At 44.4% G+C, this 22,441-nt stretch overlaps 1 protein-coding gene across 6 annotated transcripts; it reads left to right on the top strand.

Annotated features, from left to right (window-relative positions):
• The first annotated feature begins 1,272 nt into the window (after window positions 1–1,272).
• RAB5B (RAB5B, member RAS oncogene family) lies at window positions 1,273–21,995 on the top strand. 6 transcript variants are annotated; one of them, XM_035256496.3, is made up of 8 exons: window positions 1,273–1,338; window positions 4,405–4,502; window positions 13,601–13,753; window positions 14,518–14,772; window positions 17,881–18,032; window positions 18,305–18,427; window positions 18,974–19,067; window positions 19,392–21,995. In XM_035256496.3, the coding sequence occupies exons 4-8, from the start codon at window positions 14,610–14,612 to the stop codon at window positions 19,505–19,507; spliced, it is 648 nt and encodes a 215-aa protein (XP_035112387.1). In that variant the 5' UTR covers window positions 1,273–1,338; window positions 4,405–4,502; window positions 13,601–13,753; window positions 14,518–14,609; the 3' UTR covers window positions 19,508–21,995. The 6 variants fall into 6 exon arrangements, with proteins under 6 accessions (XP_035112387.1, XP_035112386.1, XP_054094415.1 ...); XM_035256495.3 differs by lacking the exon at window positions 4,405–4,502; XM_054238440.2 differs by lacking the exon at window positions 13,601–13,753.
• Window positions 21,996–22,441: the final 446 nt, after the last annotated feature.

Genomic DNA, 22,441 nt, shown 5'->3' with positions numbered 1-22,441 from the left:
TCTCTTTCCTCATCTTATTTACTAAAAGAATGGGGGGAGACAATATGACTATGTATATGTGATCATTTATTCCAGACCCCTTTTCCTAATCTCTCTGTGGGTATCTACCCACCCTGCCCCATTTTGGCTAGTGCTGGTGATAAACAAAGCAGTTATTATTGTCCCTATTTATGGATGGGGAAACTGAAACCTATATACTTCCTACTTCACTTTCTCCACACACCAACAAACCTCTTTTCCTCCAGCCAACATACCACACACACACACACACACACACCACACATACAACATACCACACACACACACACACACACCACATACAACATACCATACACACACCACATACCCACACCACATATACACATACACCACATACACATACACACACAACACACACGCACACGTGCACATACAAAACGGCAAGAGGGCTCCTGGGGAATTTGCCTCTCGACACTGCATTTCCCAGTGAGCTCGCCATTTTTCTCCTTTCTGTTTCATATCACAAACAGCAAAGTTTTCCAAAGATTCTTTTATTTACATATACATACGATTCTGAAAAAGCGTCTCCAAGCTACCACTGCTTGTAGTTGCCATTGTCTTAGTCCACCAAAAACCATCTCAGACCGCCCGCGGGCCACCCCAAATACTCCTGTCCCCTGAAGCCTCACTAAAAAGAGGAAGCGCTGATGTCAGAGTTACTTAAATTCCCAGGCTCCGGATCCCTAGAAGAGGTATTTTTACGCCGGCGAATTTGTCATAGAAGGCGGGGCACTAGAGCCAGTCCCGCCAAGTCCAGGGGAGGGGCGAAGGTCAGCCGCGGCCTTCCTAAGGCTTTCTTCAACCCCTCCTTGCTGCCAGTCAAATCCCGTATTTTCGCAGTAGTGGTTAAAGTTTCGCTTTGACCCGCCTCCATCACTCACCTGATTAGATGTTTATGAGTCAAAAGGCGGGGTCATGGGGTGTCGGGATTTTACCGGTGGATACATGCGCCTGTCGGCAGTGTGCCGCCCCACTGTCTTCAGGAGCTTGCTTTTTAATGGCTCCTTACCTCGTCTATCTTCGAGGCTTCTCCCTCGCTATTGGTTGGTGGCCCCGCCTGTCGAGTCCCTTGCTTGTACTTGTATTTGACAGCACCCAAAGAGACCCGCCTTTCTCCAGAGGATTGGTGGATGAGTGCACATATAGCCCACCCTCGATGGTAGGCGGGTAATCGAGCTATTGGCTGGAGCCCCCGCCCCAGGGCGAGGAGGAGAAGGAGGGGCCGGAGGGTTTGGTTGAGCTGCAGCTGTTTGTCTGTTCGACACAGGCTTGGGGCCGACGGGGGAGACGGAGCCCCAGGTACCGAGCTAATGGAACCCAAGGGGCAGGGGCGGAAGCGCCCGGGAAATGAGAGCAGCCTGGCCTGAGAGCCGAGGCGGGTCTGGGCCTAAGCGAGGGGTTAGAGTGGCCCACCAGAGAAAGAAGAAGGGGGCCGGGCCCCGGCAGGCCTAATAGGGGCTCAGAGAAGGGGACTGGGCGGGCTGGAACCCCAAAGTTGGTGAGTCGGGGAGGCGGCTGGGCTGTGGCGGCGGCCGGGCCGGGGGCCGGGCGCTGGAGGCCCGGAGCTTGAGTGAGGGCAGGGACAGGCCTCATTAAGCAGCTCTGAAGAGGGAGGAGCTGGGGAAAGGGACAGGGCAGCGGGTGAGGTAAGCCCATTTGCCGGGAGGTGAGGAGGGGTCAGACCTGTCGCTTGAGCCCGAAGGCTGACTGGGGCTGGGTCCCTCCAGAGAGATTCATTGGAAGGGCCTGAGAAGGGTTCTTAGTTGGATAAGAAGCGTTCTTTTCAGAGAAAGTGCCTATTATAGAAAGAAGTGAGGGTGTTGTGGTATTGAGCTGAGAGAGATTTGGGTTCAGTGAGGGAGAACTGGAGAAAATGAAGAAGGCTCTATGAATCTAGAAGACTAAGTTAGTTGAGGAAATGGAAGCAGGGCCTGGTATCAGTTATGGGAGCTTCTGGGTATGCTGAAGAGGGGCTGGAGGCGCTGGGTCTTGGGAGTACCCACGCTTTTGTTCCTTTCAGTGTTTAGATGTGGTAATTTGAAGCTTTTTAGAACTCCCAGGGTAGGGATGAGGATGAAAGTAATTTTTTTTTTCTATGACTGTTGGCTGCTCCATACTCAGCCCCAACACTTTTTCTTGGCTTCATACCTGGTCTATACTGCAGTCTGTTTCTTAACCTACTGTTTCATGTCCTATGAAAGAGCTAAGAAGTTGGATTGGGGGCTTGTTTCATCCACTTCCTTCATACTTAATAATGTGGTCTATAGTGAATACCGTGTCTCCTAGAACTGGGAATCTATTTCATATCTATTTTATTATTTATGTGGGAAAGGGGCTTAGAGATCCTCAGCCATCAGATCTCCTGATCATAGTTGGTGAAATTTTTGTGGGACTTAGACTTGGCTTGGGTATTTCCCAGGCAGGTAACAGAGTTAACAGGTCCGAAACTATGAGGTGATATTACTGAGGAAGAGATTTGGGGAAGAGTGAGAATTCCATTTCAAAAGCTTGGCATCACCCCTTGTTCTTTGTCTACTTTTTTAAAAGCCCAGATTTCTGTGCTGTTAGAAAGTTGGGTCAAACTATGAAGTGTCTGGGGAAGATGGTGAGTAGAGAAAAAGATAGAGGTGCAGTAATTTACACCTGTAATCTCAGCACTTTGGGAAGCTGAGGCAGGAGGATCGCTTGAGGCCAGGAGTTTGAGACCAGCCTGGGCAACATAGTGAGATGCTGTCTCTACAATAAATTTTTTTAATTAGCTGGGCATAGTGGCACGAGCCTGTGGTCTCAGCTACTTGGGAGGCTGAGGCAAGAGAATCACTTGAGCCCAGGAGTTCGAGGGTGCAGTGAGCCATGATCTTGCCACTGCACTTCAGCCTGGGCAACAGAATGAGATCCTCTCTCTGGAAGTAAAAAAAGGAAAAGATTGCCAAAGCAGAGGAGTGGAGTACCCTCTTCCCCACATATTTTTAATGGTCTGCCAACCTTCTTTATCCCTCATAGATTGGAACCTACTGGATTTTCCCTAACTGTACTTCCTTCTTTTCCCCTTCTTTACCAGTATATTTTATTACTACATTTCTTAATTGCAAAAGTAATATGTACATATTTTAAAATATGTAAGCTGTACAGCAATTTAAGAAGTATAAATCCTCCCACACATACCTCACTCATATTTCATTTAGGAAGGTCAAGAATCAGAGCCAGCAAATCAGACTAATCTTGCTTTGCTTTGGGGGATGTGCCACAAAAGTCAATTCTGTTTTCAGGTTCTCACCAAACTCTAGTCTCATTCTTTCTACAGTTTTCCCTTCTGGGATGATACTCTGTTATTTATTGTGCTCCTTTCACAGTTCATTTTGTCTTCTACCAAGTCAGACAAGCAGAGGTCTGTACTGTGGGTTATCATTCACCTTCAGCACACACACACACCAAGTTGTGTGGTGAGTGTCCTAGGAAATGCCCAAATAGATGAAATAAAACTTTTTTTTTTTTTTTTTGAGATAGAGTTTCCCTCTTTTCGCCCAGGCTGGAATGCAGTAGCACTTGGCTAACTGCAACCACCGCCTCCCAGGTTCAAGCGATTCTCTTGCCGCAACCTCCAGACTAGCTGGGACTACAGGTGCGCACCAACACGCCTGGCTAATTTTTGTATTTTTAGTAGAGATGGGGTTTCACCATGTTGGCCAAGATGTTCTTTATCTCCTGACCTTGTGATCTACCCGCATCAGCCTCCCAAAATGCTGATATTACAGGCATGAGCCACTGTGCCTGGCCAGAACAAAACTATATGGGAAGGATCATTTTATTTTTGGGGGGGGATAATTGTTGGTATCTCTGCTAAAGAGAGGACTTTCAGACCTCTATATCAGATTCATGGTCTCTGCATGTTCATGGTCTCTGCATGTTCACATTACTTGACTGTTCCTTTCTTATCCATGATGATGATGGTTCTCCTAAGAGGCTCCTGTATTTGTCTTTCTTTCTTTTCTTTTCTTCTATTTTTAGAGACAGAGTCTTGCTCTGTTGCCCAGGCTGGAGTACAGTGTGTGTCTTTCTGTAGTGATCTGAGAAGCTCCAAGCTTCTCTGGATTTGAAATCAGTTTCCTCTGAATCTCAGAGTCAGATTACAGCTAGGGCATTTCATACTACCACCTTATTAATTGAATTTGTCCTTACTGGCTTTAAAAGCCCTCTATTATACCCAGCCTTTATATAGTGCCCATCGGAAACCTCAGTTGCCTCCCCCAAGGAACTTTTCTCAACTGCAAGCCAGTTCTAGAGACAGTTGTATAGGGGGTGTGTGTGTGTATGTGTGTTTTGTTGTTATTGTTTTTGAGACAGAGTTTTTCTCTTGTCACCCAGGCTGGAGTGCAATGTCACAATCTTAGCTCAATGCAACCTCCGCCTCCCAGGTTCAAGCGATTCTCCTGCCTCCACCTCCAGAGTAACTGGGATTACAGGTGTGTGCCACCATGCCCAGCTAATTTTTATATTATTAGTAGAGACAGAGTTTCACCATGTTGGCCAGACTGGTCTTGAACTCTTGACCTCAGGTGATCCACCCACCTCAGCCTCCCAGAGTGCTGGGATTACAGCCCAGCCATGTGTGTGTGTTTTAATCCTATCTAGTCTTTGCCATTTCCTAAACCCTGGTCATATTCTGTTCCTTTCTTCTGTACATCCCTTTGTGGAGTTGGTTGGTTGGTTGGGTTGTTTTGTTTGTTTGTTTGTTTTGTTTTGTTTTGAGACAGAGTCTAGCTCTGTTGTCCAGGCTGGAGTACAGTGGCGCTGTGTCAGCTTATTGCAACTTCTGGCTTCCAGGTGCAAGTGATTCACCTGCCTCAGCCTCCCATGTAGCTGGTATTATAGGCGCATGCCACCATTCCTGCCTAATTTTTGTGATTTTAGTGGAAATGTGCTTTCACCATGTTGGCCAGGCTGGCCTCTAACTCCTGACCTGAAGTGCTGAGATTACAGGTGTGAGCCACCACAGCTGGCCTCCCTTGGTGTTTTTTTGTCTCCCTCTTAATCAAAGCTTACCTTCAAGAAAGGATCTGGAATTGCTCTTATTAAGATGTAAATAACACAGTCACTTAAACTATTAATTTTTCCAACAGTTTTTTGCATCTTAAGAGGGAGTTTAGGAGTAGAATTAACAATAAGGAATGTCATACATAGATCTGGAGTTGCAAAAATATATTTGTAGAAGAGGGCTTTCCTATTGCTCTTCAAGTCAAACCTCATATCTTTCTAAATTAAATTTTTTTTTTTCTGGACAATTCCTGCATACCTCATATCGTCTTTTGTTTTCTTTTCTTTTTTCTTTTTTTATTTTTTTTGAGACGGAGTTTCACTCTTGTTGCCCAGGCTGGAGTGCAGTGGCTCAGTCTCAGCTCACCACAACCTCCTCCTCCCAGGTTCAAGCGATTCTCCTGCCTCAGCCTTTCAAGTAGCTGGGATTACAGGCGTGAGCCACCACGCCTGGCTAATTTTGTATTTTTAATAGAGATGGGGTTTCTCCATGTTGGTCAGATGATCCACCTGCCTAGGCCTCCCAAAATGCTGGGATTACAGGTGTGAGCCACCACACCTGCCCATAATATAACTCATATCTTCTAACTCTTTACTTGGGAGCAAATATTGCTCATTGGTATGAATTTTACTTCTGAGAAGGAGGCACAGGGTAGAAGAAGGAGGCATGTAATTTGCTCCCTAATCCTAAAGCATTTCAGATTGGAAAGTAACCAAAGTGTGAGACAATGAACTTATATAAAGAAATACAGCAGCCCTCTTGGAGGAAGGATACCATAAAACCCTACATGGTGTACTTCCACTTCCTACAAGCGTTTTGGGAAAGATTTAGTCATTGACTGAAGAGTACCTTTTCATAAAAAAGGTACCTACTGAAAAGGTACCATAGAACTCCTGGTTCTATGGTGTTATGACTTCTTTTTTTTTTTACCTTGTGTTTCTCAAGTCAGGAATTAATAGAGAGACAGTGGCCCAAAGCTTTTGACTACTCAACATCAACTGAAAAGTTAGGGAACTTTGTTTTTAGCTACAGTTGCCTCAGTGTTTGGATGGGAGGGCCACATATTGGGTATGATTAGGCCATCTGAGGCATAGTAACGAGTGACAGGAAAAGCAGTTAGCCCATGTGAGTTGCAATAGTTACCTTGTGGGCAAGATCCCAGAGGGGCCCTCTATCCAGAGAGATCATGAGGGGCCAGGAAGAGAACTGGTTTTCTAAGGCCTATTAAAAACATTCCTAAATGGAACTGAGTAAGATCCGTTCAGATGGTACAGAAAGGGAGGAGTTGATTGGGAGAAAGAAGTAGAATTACGTGGCCTTAATTTAGGGAGCCTTTAATGAGCACCTACTAGGGATCAGGCAGCATGCTGTGCTCTGAAGACTTAAGATAACATAAAGAAACTCCCACTTTTTAAGAACTTCACAGTTTAGCAGAGCAGACACAATTAATTCACATACTGTGGTAATGTGATACATACACTTATAGAAATACAGTTTTTTTTTCTTTTTTGAAACAGTCTCACTTTATCGCCCAGGCTAGAGTGCAGTGGCATGATCCTGGCTCACTGCAACCTCTGCCTCCCAGGTTCAAGCAATTCTTCCGCCTCAGCCTCCCGAGTAGCTGGGACTACAGGTGTGTGCCACCACGCCTGGCTGATTTTTTGTATTTTTAGTAGAGATGGGGTTTCACTTTGTTAGCCAGGATGGTCTCAATCTCCTGACCTCATGATCTGCCCTCCTCAGCCTCCCAAAGTGCTGGGATTACAGGCATGAGCCACTGGGCCCAGCTTTGCTTTCTTTCCTTTTTTTTTTTTGAGATGGAGTCTCACTCTGTTGCCCAGGCTGGAGTGCACTGGCGCAATCTGTGCTCAATGCAACCTCCACCTTCTGGATTCAAAGCAATTCTCATGTCTCAGCCTCCTGGGTAACTGGGATTACAAGCCTACACCAACATACCCAGCTAATTTTTGAATTTTTAGTAGAGTCAGGTTTCACCATGTTTGCCATGCTGGTCTTACTCCTGATCTCAAGTGATTCACCTGCCTTGGCCTCTAAAAGTGTTGAGATTATAGGCGTGAGCCACCACGCCCAGCCAGAAATACAGTCTTAATACTGTGGGACCCTACGGGCCTCTAGAGAAGCAATGATGAATTCTGCTAGAGGAGAGGGTGATTATGCAATTTCACTAAAGTAACATTTGAGCCTGGTCTTATGAGATACATAGAATTTTGCTAGGCAGACAAGTAGGGAGGAGCATTCCAACCTTACTTAGGTCAATAATAGGGAGTTTGTACTACCATGCTGATAAGAGGTAAGTACGCTTTTGCCTCTTGGAGAAATATAAGGGAAGGGGTGGGGACGTGGAAGGAATCTCTCATTTAATCTAGTGATTCATTGGGTAACATTGGATCAACAAAATGAAGAGCTGAGCCAAGTGGTAGGACTCTCATTTCAAGATTTTGGTTACTTGGGCTTAAACAAAGTTGGAGAGGAAGATGAAGGTAGTTACTGGTTTCTGCTCTACCTTCCCTACTTAGTAAACCTCTCACATTAATTACAAGGCCCACCAAATCCTGCAAAAATTACCATTTGTTTTCCTATTGCCTCCCATTAAATTGCTTCTATTTCAACTGTCCTGGCAGGGGTTGGTCAAAGAGCTTCTAGAAAAGAGTAGTGATGAATTAATTCTTCTGTTAGAAGGCTATGCAACTGGATCCCAGTTGCCAGGGAAGGCCTGGGTCTTCTTAATTTGTTTTTAGTCCCAAAGCAAGTACCTACCTAAACTGAATAGTGGCAGAAACCCTATCCAGTCTAAGCTCTTGATCCTGTGCTGGTGCCGTCTTCAGAGTTCAGCATTTCCTGCTTCTTTAAAAAGTATGGTGGTATAAAATAGGCAGGAGTACCTGACTAGGAATCCGACATTTACTACTTAGCAATTGGCTGTATGATAACACTCGACAAGTTGACTAATTTTATTTTATTTTATTTTTATTTATTTATTTTCGAGACGGAGTCTCACTCTGTTGCCCAAGCTGGAGTGCAGTGATGTGATCTCGGCTCACTGCACCTCTGCCTTCCAAGTTGAAGTGATTCTCCTGCCTCAGCCTCCTGAATAGCTGGGATTACAGGTGGATGTCACCACACCCAGCTAATTTTTGTATTTTTAGTAGAGACAGGGTTTCACCATGTTGGCCAGGCTGGTCTCGAACTCCTGACCTCAGGTGATCCACCCGCCTCGGCCTCCCAAAGTGCTGGGATTACAGGCGTGAGCTACCGTGTCCAGCCCAAGTTGACTAATTTTATGTGTCTCAGTTTCCTCACCTGTAAAATATAGAGACTGGACGAAATGACCTCTAGACTGGCTCTGATCTGCCTGACTGACCTTAAGGCTGACAATTGGTACTGGGTTGGACTCCAGTGACTTGGTCTCCATTGGTAGGTAGCAGACTTCTGGAGGTGTCATAGGTATTTGGGACTCAAATTTGAGTCCAAGTCATTTGGTTTAGGGACTCAAAGCTAACAAGTGGAAGAGGGCTTGAGGCATGGAGTCTTACTCTAGCTAGGACTACTAAGACACCTTTACTATTATGCCTGCTTTCCTGCACTGCTTGGGAGATCTATGTCAAAGAACATCCTCCACCCCCATCCCCTGTCCCCAGTGGGCTAACCCATGGTCAGGCTTCAATCCTCCCTAGTTAATGGGTCATTTGATAAGCCATTCTTGTGGAGTCGCACTTCTAAGGGAAGTTAAATCTGATTTATTCTCTTCTGAGCTAAAAGGGTTGAAAGGAAGAAAAACCTGCCCCATCTCCCTTTTTCTAAAGGTAATAATCATCATACCACATGCTGGTTTACCAAAACATAAAAAATAAAATTAATATTATTGTGGGAAAAAATCAGAATAGGAAATAAATCAATTGAATCTTATATGTATTATTTCATTTCTGTACCATTGACCTTTTGAGAGTCCAGCTATTACATTTTTTAAATGATACCCTTATAAACATGATGAGATTAAAAATCAAAACTTAGGGCCGGGTATGGTGGTTCATGCCTGTAATCCCAGCACTTTGGTAGGCTGAGGTGGGCGGATCACGAGGTCAGGAGATCGAGACCATCATGGCTAACATGGTGAAACCTCGTCTTTACTAAAAATACAAAAAATTAGCTGGGTGTGCTGGCACTGGCTTTTAGTCCCAGCTACTCGGGAGGTTGAGGCAGGAGAATCGCTTGAACTTGGGAGGCGGAGATTGCTGTGAGCCGAGATCTTGCCATTGCACTCCAACACTCCAGCCTGGGCGACAGAGCAAGACTCTTCTCAAAAAAAAAAAAGATCAAAACGTAGAGGTGGCTCATCAATTGCTGTGAACAGGGAAGAAGGCAAGACATACTATTTCTTTTTTAGAGGTGGGGTCTCATTATGTTGTCCATGCTGGTCTCAAACTCATGGGCTCAAATGATCCTCCTGCCTTGGCCTCCCAAAGTGCTGCGATTACAAGCATGAACCACATGTCCAGTCAGAACATATTCTTGAGGTTACATATTAGGGTTTGAGGTAGTCTTTTCTAAGTCAGTAGTTACTGATCTCTGAGAATCCAAGGTTGCTCAGTAGCAAGAAAGCTTGCTGACCACGTCTGGGATCTGGCTTGACTTCCCATCTCTGGGAGTTAGTAACAGGGACTTTGCAACTGAACTGTGTCTGCAACTGTTTCCTGTCTTTACACTACCCTAGAGCTCAAGTGATATGTTTAGCCATGATAATTCAGTTCGTTGTAACTCCCACATTTTCCCATATTGTAGAGTAGTAACGTTGAGGCTTAATATTCTACCTCTTGAATCACATGCTTTGAAATACATAAAAATGTGGGGGAGTAAGTTAAAAAAACTAGTAACTTGTTCTATTGTTTCTTGAGAGGATAGCACATATATGTGACCTGAAGGAAATCTGATCAGCTTATCATCTGTTCTTTTTTTAAAATTGTGTCATTTGTCTTATCTTTATTTATTTATTTATTTATTTATTTATTTATTTATTTTTGAGAGACTGAGTCTTGCTCTGTTGTCCAGGCTGGAATACAGTGGCAGGATCTCAGCTTACTGCAATCTCTGTCTCCTGGCTTTAAGCGATTCTCCTGCCTCAGCTTCCCAAGTAGTTGGGACTACAGGCATGCACCACCACGCCCAGCTAATTTTTGTATTTTTTAGTAGAGACAGGGTTTCACTATATATTGTCCAGGCTGGTCTCGAACTGACCTCAGGTGATCCACCTGCCTTGACCATCCCAAAGTGCTGGGATTACAGGCGAGAGCCACCACGTGTGGCCTATTTATTTATTATTTTGAGACACAGTCTCATTTTGTGGTCCATGCTGGAATGTAGTGGCATGATCACAGCTCACTGCAGCCTCCTCCCGGGCTCAAGTGATTCTCCCATCTCAGCCTCCTGAGTAGTCAGGATGACAAGCATGCACCATCATACCTGGCTAATTTTTTTTTTTTTTTTTTTTTTTTTTTTTGTAGAGACAAGGTCTCACTATGTTCCTCACACTTGTCTTGAACTCCTGGTGTCAAGCAATCCTCCCACCTCAGCCTTTCAAAGTGCCAGTATTACAGGTGTGAGCCACCAAGCCTTTTTTTCCTATGAGATGATGTGTATGAATATCACATAAATATAAGATGTTTTAGAAGTAATTCGTCCTCAGTAACTTAAGCATATCCTAAGAGTGACAGAAAAAAAAAGTAATTCATCCTCAAAGATGCCTTAGCAGTAAGTTTCTTAAATGTACGCAGAACTTTGGAAGTGAATTCAAATTCTGCTCTTTGCCACTTTCCCCAATTTCATTCTGCCCCAAAGATCCTAATAGATAAGGAAACTGAGGATCAGAAAAACAAAAGGAATGAGTAGCCTAAGATCACAGTGGGTTGTGGCAAAGCAGAGAATGGAACTCAGACTTGCCTGATTCTAAAAACTTTACCAGCTCTACAGGACTGCCTCTAAGTTGGCTCTCCCCACTTTCATGATTGTGCTACAACTTTAGTGGCAGGGTTGGAGAATTCTCTGACCTGTGGAAGGCGCATCATTCAGTCCTTATCTGAATTTCATCCAGAAGTGCTTGAGTAGTAACCATAGCTATAGACTGTTCAGAAACTGAATTTATTTCCATCCCTACTACCCCATCTTTCAGTGTCAGCTCTCTCTAAAGCAATGTTTTTAAAACTTTTTTTCTTAAATGATAACTCATAGTTTGAAAAAAATGAATAAATAGTTTAAAGAATAACTGATTGCCGGGCATGGTAGCTCATACCTGTAATCCCAGCACTTTGGGAGGCCAAGGCAGGTGGATCATGAGGTCAGGCGTTCAAGACCAGCCTGACTGACATGGTGAAACCCCATCTCTACTAAAAATACAAAAATTAGCCAGGCATGGTGGTGCGTGCCTATAATCCCAGCTACTTGGGAGGTTGAGGCAGGAGAATCGCTTGAACCCAGGAGGTAGAGGTTGCAGTGAGCAGAGATAATATAAATATATACGTACATATTTATTTATTTATTTAGAGACAGAGTCTCACTCTGTGGCCCAAGCTGGAGTGCAGTGGTGCAATCATAGCTCACTATAATCTTCAACTCCAGGGCTCAGGTGATTTATCACAGCCTCTGGAGTAGCTGGGATTACAGGCGTGTACCACCATGCCCAGCTAATTTTAAAAAATGTTTTGTAGGCTGGGCACAGTGGCTCACACCTGTAATCTCAGCACTTTTGGAGGCCAAGGCGGGTGGATCACGAGGTCAGGAGATTGAGACCATCCTGGCCAACGTGGTGAAATCCCATCTCTGCTAAATAAAAAAAATTAGCCAGGGGTGATGGTGAACGCCTATAATCCCAGCTACTTGGGAGGCTAAGGCAGGAGAATCACTTGAACCTGGGAGGCAGAGGTTGCAGTGAGCCGAAATCGCGCCACCGTGCTCCAACCTGGTGACAGAGCGAGACTCCAGCTCACAACAAAAAATGTTTTATAGAAACTCAGTCTTGCTGTGTTGCCAGGCTGGTCTCAAACTCCTCACCTCAAGCAATCCTTTCACTTTTATCTCCCAACCCCTGGGATTACAGGCATGAGCTGCTGTGCCAGGCCTGTTTTTTCTCTTTTTCTTTCTCTGTACCACTTTCATGTAGCTGCTGCCCCCACCCCCAGAAAGAGTCTTGCTCTGTTACCCAGGTTGAAGTGCAATGACAGGATCTCGGCTCACAGCAGCCTCCACCTCCCAGGTTCAAGCAGTTCTCCTGCCTCAGTCTCCCTAGTAGCTGGGATTACAGGCGCCCACCACCACACCTGGCTAAATTTTTTTTTCCTTTTTTTTGAGATGAAGTCTCGCTCTGTCATCAGGCTGGAGTGCAGTGGCATGATCTTGGCTCACTGCAACCTTCGTCTCCTGGGATCAACTGAATCTCTTGCCCCAGCCTCCCAGCTGGCTGGGACTATAGGCATGTGCCACCACACCCAGCTAATTTTTATATTTTTAGTAGAGATGGGGTTTCACCACGTTGGCCAGGTTGGTCTCGAACTGACCTCAGGTGTTCAAGGTCAGGTGATCCACCTGCCTCAGCCTACCAAAGTGCTGGGATTATAGATGTGAGCCACCATGCCTAGCCTGTGGCAGCTTTTTAGGAATATATTGATAACAACTACTATTGATATATATTTTAATAGCTATTATTATTGGAACTATGCTAAGCATGTCTTTCGCTTAATTTTTGTAGCTATGAGGATGGTATTTTTTCCATTTTACAAAGATAGAAAGTAAGGCTTAGAGAAATAGAGAAATTTTCTTTATGTCATATGATTAGTAGTTTAATATTTATTTAGTACTTAGTATATATCAAATACTTAAGTTATTTATATGTATGATCTCATGTAATCTTTATGATACCTTTATGAAGTAGGTGCGTATAAGACTGTTACCTCATTTTACAGATGAGGAAATGAATGCACACATACATTTAGTGACTTACCCAAGGTTCATAGCTAATAAGTAAAACTGGAAAACAAACCCAGAGAATTGGACTCCAGAACATTTGTTCCTCTGCATTGCCTCCTGTATGATTTACTGTCTTTACTATCTAGTAAGTGGGATTACTGAAATTTTTTAACCCCAGTTTAACTCCAAACCCACTAATTGTGACAAAATAATAATGTTTCCCCATATGCCATAGAGTATGATGTCTCTTAAGTCACTAGGATCAGCTTTGGAAAAGGGAAATATTAATTTGAACAAGCAAAGTACAACTGTCAAGCAGTGCTTACCTTTGGGAGAGAGATTTTTGCATGCTCTGCCCATGCTAACTCCCCTTTGAATTTATAGCTCCTTTCCGCTCAGAGTCATGATGATGAAATATATTCAGATTTAGATGATTAGAATCTCCAAGTCCCAACTCTCTGTTCCCTGCCCCACCAGCAGCTTTCTTAGCCCTCTTAGAAGATGAGGGAGTTGATTCAGTATATTCTTTCATCAAATATTGATTGCTTTCAGACTTACCCCTATACCATCCTCTGGAGATTCCTGCATGTGTTGAGAAAGTATACCTTCCTCTGCCTCTAATTTGGAGAGCTACAGCTATTAGGCCTCTTTGGTGTGGAGGGTAATCTAATCCCTAGGCACCAGCAAGACAGCTGCAAGTTGACGGTAGGTCAAGTTTACTGACTCTCAGACTTGATAGTCTTTCAGATTTGAAAAGAGGGCAGAAACAGTGAAAAAAATGTTGTTAATGAAACAGTTGATAATGAATATAATGGGTTGGTTGTATTTCTTTCTTTACCTTCAACAAAAAATGAGAAAGGATAGATTTTCTGTCAATGGGACCCTGGTTAGATCTTTAGAAATGTCTTATCAGGCAGACCAGTCATATATGAAGGATATAGCAGCAGCTATATAGCACCCTTAGAAGGGGTGACCTCTTATCCCACAACCCTAGAGTGAATCTCTCATTCTCACAATAGAGCTAAAAGAAAAAGAAGAACACAGCACCAGGATGCCAAGGAGATACTGGGAATCTAGTGTACCTGTGGGTGGATCTGGATATTCTTCAGGCCAACCAAAGGTTGATCAGTTTGTGTGACTCAAACAAAAAATCTTAAAGACCTGGTGGGAAATTACTAGGGAATTAAAATCTCTCAGTTTTCAGTCTCTCTATTTCAGGTCCCTTGGCAGTTAGAGATTATGTGATAGGGCAAACTCTAGAAGCAGTTCTTATTTTGCTGTTCCCAACTCTTAGAACTGAGTATCAGCTGCCCAGGACCTTCTCAGAGGTATAACCTGTCAATAGTGGATGATTGCAAGAGCTAAGTCCTCATAGGAGCAAGGAGATGAAGAGATTCTATGATTTCTCTAAAAAGCAATTGCAGTTCATTGGACCTATGTCTAATTTTATATACTTGTTTTTCTTGCAGGACTGTTGAAGCCTGGAAATCCCCTCCCCTTCCCCCTCCCCCCTTTACGGCATCCCCCTCCCTCCACCCTTTCCTACTCTGATAATCTGGCCATGACTAGCAGAAGCACAGCTAGGCCCAATGGGCAACCCCAGGCCAGCAAAATATGCCAGTTCAAATTGGTCCTGCTGGGAGAATCTGCAGTGGGAAAGTCAAGCCTGGTATTACGTTTTGTCAAAGGGCAGTTCCACGAGTACCAGGAGAGCACCATTGGAGGTGAGTGCCTTGGGGTAAGAGGATATTCAATGCTTGGTAAGGCTTTTTTCTTTTTCTTTTCTTTTTTTGAGATGGAGTCTCACTCTGTCTCCCAGGCTGGAGTGCAGTGGCGATCTCAGCTCACTGCAACCTCCATCTCCCTGGTTCAAGTGATTATTGTGCCTCAGCCTCCCGAGTAGCTGGGATTATAGGTACACACCACCACAGCGCCTGGCTAATTTTTATATTTTTAGTGGAGAGGGGAATTCACCATGTTGGCCAGGCTGGTCTCAGGTGATCTGCCTGCCTTGGCCTCCCAAAGTGCTGGGATTATAGGTGTGAACCACTGCATCCAACCAGTAAGGCTTTTGAAAAGAGAACTAGGACCTCATTATGGAGCTGCCCCTCTTAGTCCTATTCTTTTCCCCAGGAATGGAAACCCTTTATAAAAACAGAGGCCAGGCCCAGTGGCTCACGTCTGTAATCCCAGCACTTTGGGAGGCCAAAGCAGGCAGACCACCTGAGGTCAGGAGTTCAAGACCAGCCTGGCCAACGTGGTGAAACCCTGTCTCTACTAAAAATACAAAAATTAGCTGGGTGTGGCAGCGGGTGCCTGTAATCCCAGCGACTCATGAGGCTGAGGCAGGAGAATCGCTTGAACCTGGGAGGCAGGCGTTATAGTGAGCCATTGTACTCCAGCTTGGGCATCAAGAGCAAAACTTTATCTCAAAAAATTAATATATAAAAACAAAGAAAAATAATTGCCATAATGCCAAAAAGCTGGTATATGTTCATCCTTTTGCTTCCTAGAAGAAACAGAGGTTGACTTTTGCACACCAAGAAAATCCATTTTTTTTATGTCTGTCTGCCTCTTCCTACTCTGTTTATTGTCTTAATACCAGTGAAGTTGAATGTCATCTTGAGCAGATAAAAGTTGGTTTGGAGCCAGGCACGGTGGCTCATGCCTGTAATCCCAGCACTTTGGGAGTCTGAGGCGGGCAGATCATGAGGTCGGGTTCGAGACCAGCCTGACCAAAATGGTGAAACCCCGTCTCTACTTAAAAATACAAAGATTAGCCGGGTGTGGTGGTGCCCACCTGTAATCCTGGGAGGCTGAAGCAGGAGAATTACTTGAACCTGGGAGGCGGAGGTTGTGGTGAGCTGAGAAGCATGCCATTGCACTCCAGCCTGGGCGACAGAGCGAGACTCTGTCTCAAAAAAAAAAAATTTGGTTTGGAGCAGTGATTCGTAATCAAGAATGTATCAGAATTATTTGGGGGAGCATTTTCAACCTATTCTTGCTGGGGCTAGACCCTAGACCTACTAATTAGTATTAGAGGTAGGTTGAGGTTGGTAGTGACAGCACATGCATGTTTTCGGAAAAGCTCCTTAGGTGATTCTCATCAAAGTATCTGGTAAAATAGGCCGGGCATGGTGGCTCACACCTGTAATCCCAGCTTTTTGGGAGGCCAAGGCAGGCCGATCGCTTGAAGCCAAGAGTTCAAGACCAGCCTAGTTAACATGGTGAAACCCCATCTCTACTAAAAAATACAAAAATTAGCTGGATGTGGTGGCATATGCCTATAATTCCAGCTACTCGGGAGGCTGAGGCAGGAGAATTGCTTGAACCCAGGAGGTGGAGGTTGCAGTGAGCCAAGATTGTGCCATTGTACTCCAGCCTGGGTGGCTAGAGTGAAACTCCATCTCAAAAGAAAAAAAAATTAGCTGGGCATGGTGGCACACACCTGTAATCCCAGCTACTTGGGAGGCTGAGGCAGGAGACTTGCTTGAACCCGTGAGGCAGAGATTGCAGTGAGCCAGAATCACACCACTGCACTCCAACATAGATGAAAGAAAACAAAAATGAGGTGAAAAAAAAATCTGATAAAATAGGAGCTGGAACTAATGCAAACTATAAAGGGTATCTGTCTTTCCCATCTTTGCTACCTTTTCCCAGCTACTACCCCAAAATAGGGTGCTAATTCAATAAAGCATCTTTTATGGGAACTTCTATATTATTCCTTCCCTTTTTACTTTTATTTATTTATTTTGAGATGGAGTCTTACTCTTGCCCAGGCTAGAATGCAATGGCATGACCTTGGCTCATTGCAACCTCTGCTTTTCAGGTTCAAGTGATTCTCGTGCCTCAGCCTACTGAGCACCTGGGATTATAGGCATGTGCCACCACCCCTGGCTAATTTTTGTATTTTTAATAGAGACAGGGTTTTGCTGTGTTGGCCAGGCTGGTTTCAAACTACTGATCACAGGTGATCCAGGTGATCCACCCACATTGGCCTCCCAAAGTGCTAGGATTACAAATGTGAGCCATCATGCCCAGCCTCTTTCCCCTTTTTATTAGTCATCTTAGAAATGTATTCCTGGACCTGCAGCAGATTATATGAAAAAGTAACAGCCAAATAATATTAATGATGGTACTTGCCATCAAGCTTTAAAATATTCTTATTCTTTTTTTTTTTTTTTTTTTGACACTGTGTCTCACTTTGTCACCCAGACTGGAGTGCAGTGGTATGATCTCTACTAACTGCAACTTCTGCTTCCCTAGTTCAAGCAATACTCCTGCCTCAGCCTCCCTAGTAGCTTGGATTACAGTTGTCCACCACCACGTCTGGTTAACTTTTGTGTTTTTAGTAGAGATAGGGTTTCACCATGTTGGCCAGGCTGGTCTTAAACTCCTGATCTCAAGGTCATCTGCCCACCTTGGCCTCCCAAAGTGCCGGGATTACAGGCATGAGCCACCGCACCCAGCCAATCTTCTAATTAATTCTTGATGTGACTTTTGTCTGAAGCTATTGTCTTTGTCATTTGTTATGCTCCTATTTTGGTTAGAAGGATGACTCATATAAGTGCGAGTTCTTCTATCCCTCTTAGTTTATGATGTACCCCCATTCCTTAGCCAGAGACATTTCTGGCAGGATGGACTTAGCCAAGGGCAGTCTTAATCGTGGTTCCAAGACTTACATGTAAGGAGAACTCAAAACCTTTTCCTATAGCTGAGTATCCTGCGGGGGTGACTGGTCTTAGAGTGAGGGTAGTTATATTTTGAAGTGGGGTATGTTCCCATTCATCCTCTCACTTACAGCATCTTCCCCTCCTTTCTCTTATCCATAGCGGCCTTCCTCACCCAGTCCGTTTGTTTAGATGACACAACAGTCAAGTTTGAGATCTGGGACACAGCTGGGCAGGAGCGATACCACAGCTTAGCCCCCATGTACTACAGGGGTGCCCAAGCTGCAATCGTGGTTTATGACATTACTAATCAGGTAAGTGAGTTAAGAGGACTGTCCTTGCTTATATTTAGAGGAATTAAATTAGATGGAGTGGGTGGGCAGAAAACATGTTCTTGAAATAGCAAATAAGAGTACAAATTATGCTTCCAAGTGCTAAGAAGACAGAGAAAATGAATTATCAGAGACCAGTGGTTTCAGTAAGGGAAGGCCACCTGAAAGAGGTGAATTTTGAGACTCATTTTAAAAGGTGATAGATATGGGTTGGCAGTTATTTCAGTCTACTCATTCTCTAAATGTTTTCCTAGGAAACCTTTGCCCGAGCGAAGACATGGGTGAAGGAACTACAGCGACAGGCCAGTCCTAGCATCGTTATTGCTCTAGCAGGGAACAAAGCTGACCTGGCCAACAAGCGTATGGTGGAGTATGAAGTAAGGTGGCCCATAGAGTTCCTCTCTGATACTTCCTCTGTTCCTGGGCCTTTTTTTTTTTTTTTCAAACCAGCCCTCTCTAAAAACGTCAACTGAGGACATTCATTGTCTCATTCCCTAGTTCTACACCAAGTTAAATACAGCAACACTGTGACCCTAAGAGATTTTAGAGGAGTCAGAAGAAAATTCCAGAGCAGAGGGTTAGGGAAGTACCAGCTGTGAGGGTACCAATGTGAAGACAGGAAGGAGGGAGCAATTAAATTTGAGGTAAGGGGCTATTCAAGTGTTAGAACCCAAAAGCTCCCAACCAACTTACCCTCTCCCCTATAATTAAGCTTTCTGACATTTGTGTTGGACTGAATGGACATGGGGTCATCTTGAGGGAGTTGTCATCAAATTATGCATCTGGTCTAGCTAGCTCAAAGGGATATTGATTAAGGGGAAGGAACTTAGGATTTTGCCTAGCTCTTGTGCTACATGGGAGTGGAAAGGCAATACTTGTTCCCACCCTACATTCTGAGCACCAATACACCCCACTCCTTGCAGGAGGCCCAGGCATATGCAGATGACAACAGCTTATTGTTTATGGAGACTTCAGCCAAGACGGCTATGAACGTGAATGATCTCTTCCTGGCAATAGGTAAGGTCAGAACATCCTGAGGTCTTCCTTTTTCCCTCATGTATAGGCAGAATTATAGCTAACCCAAATCAAGGATAGGTGTGAGTGTCTCCTTTTGCAAAAACTTTAGGTATGGAAATACCTTAACTTTCTGTTGTGACCTCCATCCTTGGCTGCAGCTTGTCTTAGTTTGCAAACAGTCAACGCTCCCATCTTCAGAACATTCTTTTAATCTCTCAAATTCTCCCTTTTCCCCAGCCCAGTAGCTTTTTTGTGGGGGGTGGGGGCAGAGGGGTAGGAAAGTAAAATCTACCATACTTTGTTCTCTTCTCTTTTTATCTCTAGCTAAGAAGTTGCCAAAGAGTGAACCCCAGAATCTGGGAGGTGCAGCAGGCCGAAGCCGGGGTGTGGATCTCCATGAACAGTCCCAGCAGAACAAGAGCCAGTGTTGTAGCAACTGAGGGGGTGGCTAGCAGCAAACAAGTATGGAGCTAGCACGAGAGCTAAGAAATAACCTCCATCCCTACCCCTCAGCACACGGCCCCTACGGTAACAGCACACTGAGCCCTGGCTCCCAAGGGCTGCCTCCTGACAGCTCCGTCATGGCACTTTTTAACGCTTCAGCAACCAACACCAGGCAGCTGTTGCCACTGGCCTCCTACCCCCTACTCTGGGGCTTGGGGGTCAACTCCCCCCAGGACTTACCTTCCAGAACAAACTTTCTTCACTTTGTATTATAGGTACAAGACAGTGACTTACTTATCTTTCTCCTCCTCCCTAGTGTTCCTCCCCATTAATTCAGAAAACACTTCTGTCTCCTTTCCCTTCCCCTTTCTGCTTTTGGTCAATCCCTGTTCTTGATCCTCTTTTCTCCTCTCCCCAGGATGCAGAAGGTGGTAAACCCAGGAGCTGAGGAAGGAGGTTTCCAGTTCATTTACATTAAGGGCCCTGGGGGAGAATAAAGCTCAGAGCAGGAGGGAGTAAGGAAACATTTCCTTTTTTATTTTATTTGGTTTGAGTTTCTCATATTTGAAAACATTGTGGTATCCATGAATTGGCCTTTTAGAGGGTGTTCCTAGGTAGAGGTGAGAATGGGGAGTCAAGCTCTCAGGCACCAGGCAGGAGGTGTCCTGTAAGCTAACTGGGCAGAGGTGTAGGTACAGTGTTATCTGTGGCTCTGTAACTCTTCCAAGGCCCAGTTTCCCCTCACGCAACCTCTTAGGTAGCATCTCCCAATCATGGGGATTGGACCCCAGAGTCCTCCAAAGAATCTTCACTGGTTGCCTGCATCTTTGGCTCTGCTGTGATCTAATTGGAGGAGGTTTCTGATACCCATCCTCTGATTTATACATATGCATTTTTTTCCCTCTGGCCTTTAGATGGCCTCAGCCCCAACTACCATATGCCCCTGCAGTTTGCACTTTAATTGATGGTAGTTCAGTTGGGGTACTTGTTTTATGGAAGTTTTGATTGATTTCCTTGCCCTCCCACCTTCTTTTTAATTCAATGAAATCTAAGGTTAATACGAGGTTTTGGGAGAGGTTATAGTTAAAAGTACCAGTGGCAGCTATTTAAGTCCAATCTCCACTGTCAGCTTCCTCCAGCTCAATTCTTAACCTATATTCTTTCGAACCTAGCTATTGAGTATAGGTTTGCCTCTCCTGGAGAATTAACTGAGCAATTGAGTAGTGTCTCAGGATAGCATAGGCCAAGGTAGGGGAGTAAAAAGGAGGTCAGGCAAAAGGGAGGAGTTTTCTATCCTTTCCCAGGTTTCACACTCAATTTGATATCCATTACCATGTCTTTTCTACTTCCCTGTAAATAGATATGATCTTTATTCCTACTGTACAGTCTATTCTATCCTCTGCCTCCCACCAGGCCCTGTTTCCTTTTTCGTTTGTTAACATCTTGAATTTAGTCCCTCCATTCTTAATCCCCCATTCCTTTCCACCATGCAACCAGTGGTTTAATCCATGTACCCCTAGGGGCTAGTACCACAGAGGCCTCCTTGTGGCACCCTCATATCATACCACCTGTTCCTGTGGACAGGGAATGACCGGCACCGAAGGTACCTTACAACTGGTTCATATTATCAGAGGACCTTGGTCCTTTCTAAATCTTTAGCCTCTCTTCATATCCCTCATTGGGTGTTTTAAGATTTATCTGGAAGCCATCAAGGCAAAAGAGAACTTTAAGTTCCTTGTTCCAGCCCAGAGTTTTGGGAAAGAAAGGAAAGGTCACAGTGACCTAGGATTGGAACCTTTCTGCCCTTTTGGCTTGCAGACTACCTTCTATCCCAGAACAGCTGAGAAATCTATGAAGCTGAGATTCTGAAGGACCCAGCTTAGGTTCTTCCACTTAGGCCTCAATTCCCTTCCTTTTCCAGGGGCAGCCTTAGTTCCCATGGCCCTGAAACACACACATTTCCCCCTTCCTTTCCCAGAAGCCACTGGCCCACCAAAGCACCCAGTGCATCCTTTTTATAAGTGGAAGAACTAGGTTGGCTTTCTAAAGTCTCCTAGAAACGAAGTTCTTTCTCTCTGCAGCTTTCCCCCATGGAGTAGGAGTGAAGATGTTCATTGTCTTGGGGCTGGGAAACCATTTTCCCAGGCTTCTCCCTCCCGCACCCCCATAGGAACAGGATTTGGCCTTAGCTTCTGGGCCTACCGGCTGCCTTCCCTCTACTTCCTACCAGCTCTTCTGCCTTCCTTTGAGCTCTGTTGGGCTTGGGGATCTTAGGGTGTTTTTTTTTGTTTTTTTTTTTTCCCAGCTCATTTTTTTCTTCTGGTCAGTTTTTTTAAGGGCGGGTATTGTGGGTTTTTGTTTTTGTTTTGCTTCTAAGAAAGTATTTGCCTTTCTTCCTCTCCCAACATAACAATCGTGGTAACAGAATGCAACTGCTGATTTACCAATGTATTTAATGTAAGTAAAAAAAGGAAAAAAAGAAAAGGGCATTGGAGTGTTGCTTTTTTTCTTTTCTTTTTTTTTTTTTTTTTTGGTATTTGTTTGTCAGGTACTAGGAATTTGGAAGAAAGGATACCCAGTAATGTTTTATTGAATCAGAAACACACCTTCCCCTGCATATTGGTATGTCCTTATTCCCTTTAATCTTTTCTTAAACATCCAGTTTGGAAAATATCCCTTCTATTGCTATTTAATCACCCCTATTCTAAGGCTACTAGATTGTTCATCAAATTGAACCCTATTGTATCTTTTTTAGGCCATCTTAACAGAATGTGTATGTATAGGGTGTGGTCTGTGGATCTTTGGGCCCACTGATGAGATTGGAGGGAGGTGGTGATATTTGAAGTAGGATACAAAAATGTATGTGCATATTTCTAGGATCCATTTTTATATGTTTCTCAAAGGGGTTCATGACCTAAAGGTTGAAAAAA

This window comes from Callithrix jacchus, chromosome 9 (genome assembly GCF_049354715.1).
Source record: "Callithrix jacchus isolate 240 chromosome 9, calJac240_pri, whole genome shotgun sequence".
Classification (NCBI taxonomy): domain Eukaryota; kingdom Metazoa; phylum Chordata; class Mammalia; order Primates; family Cebidae; genus Callithrix; species Callithrix jacchus.
This window is presented reverse-complemented; position numbering and strand designations above follow the sequence as displayed.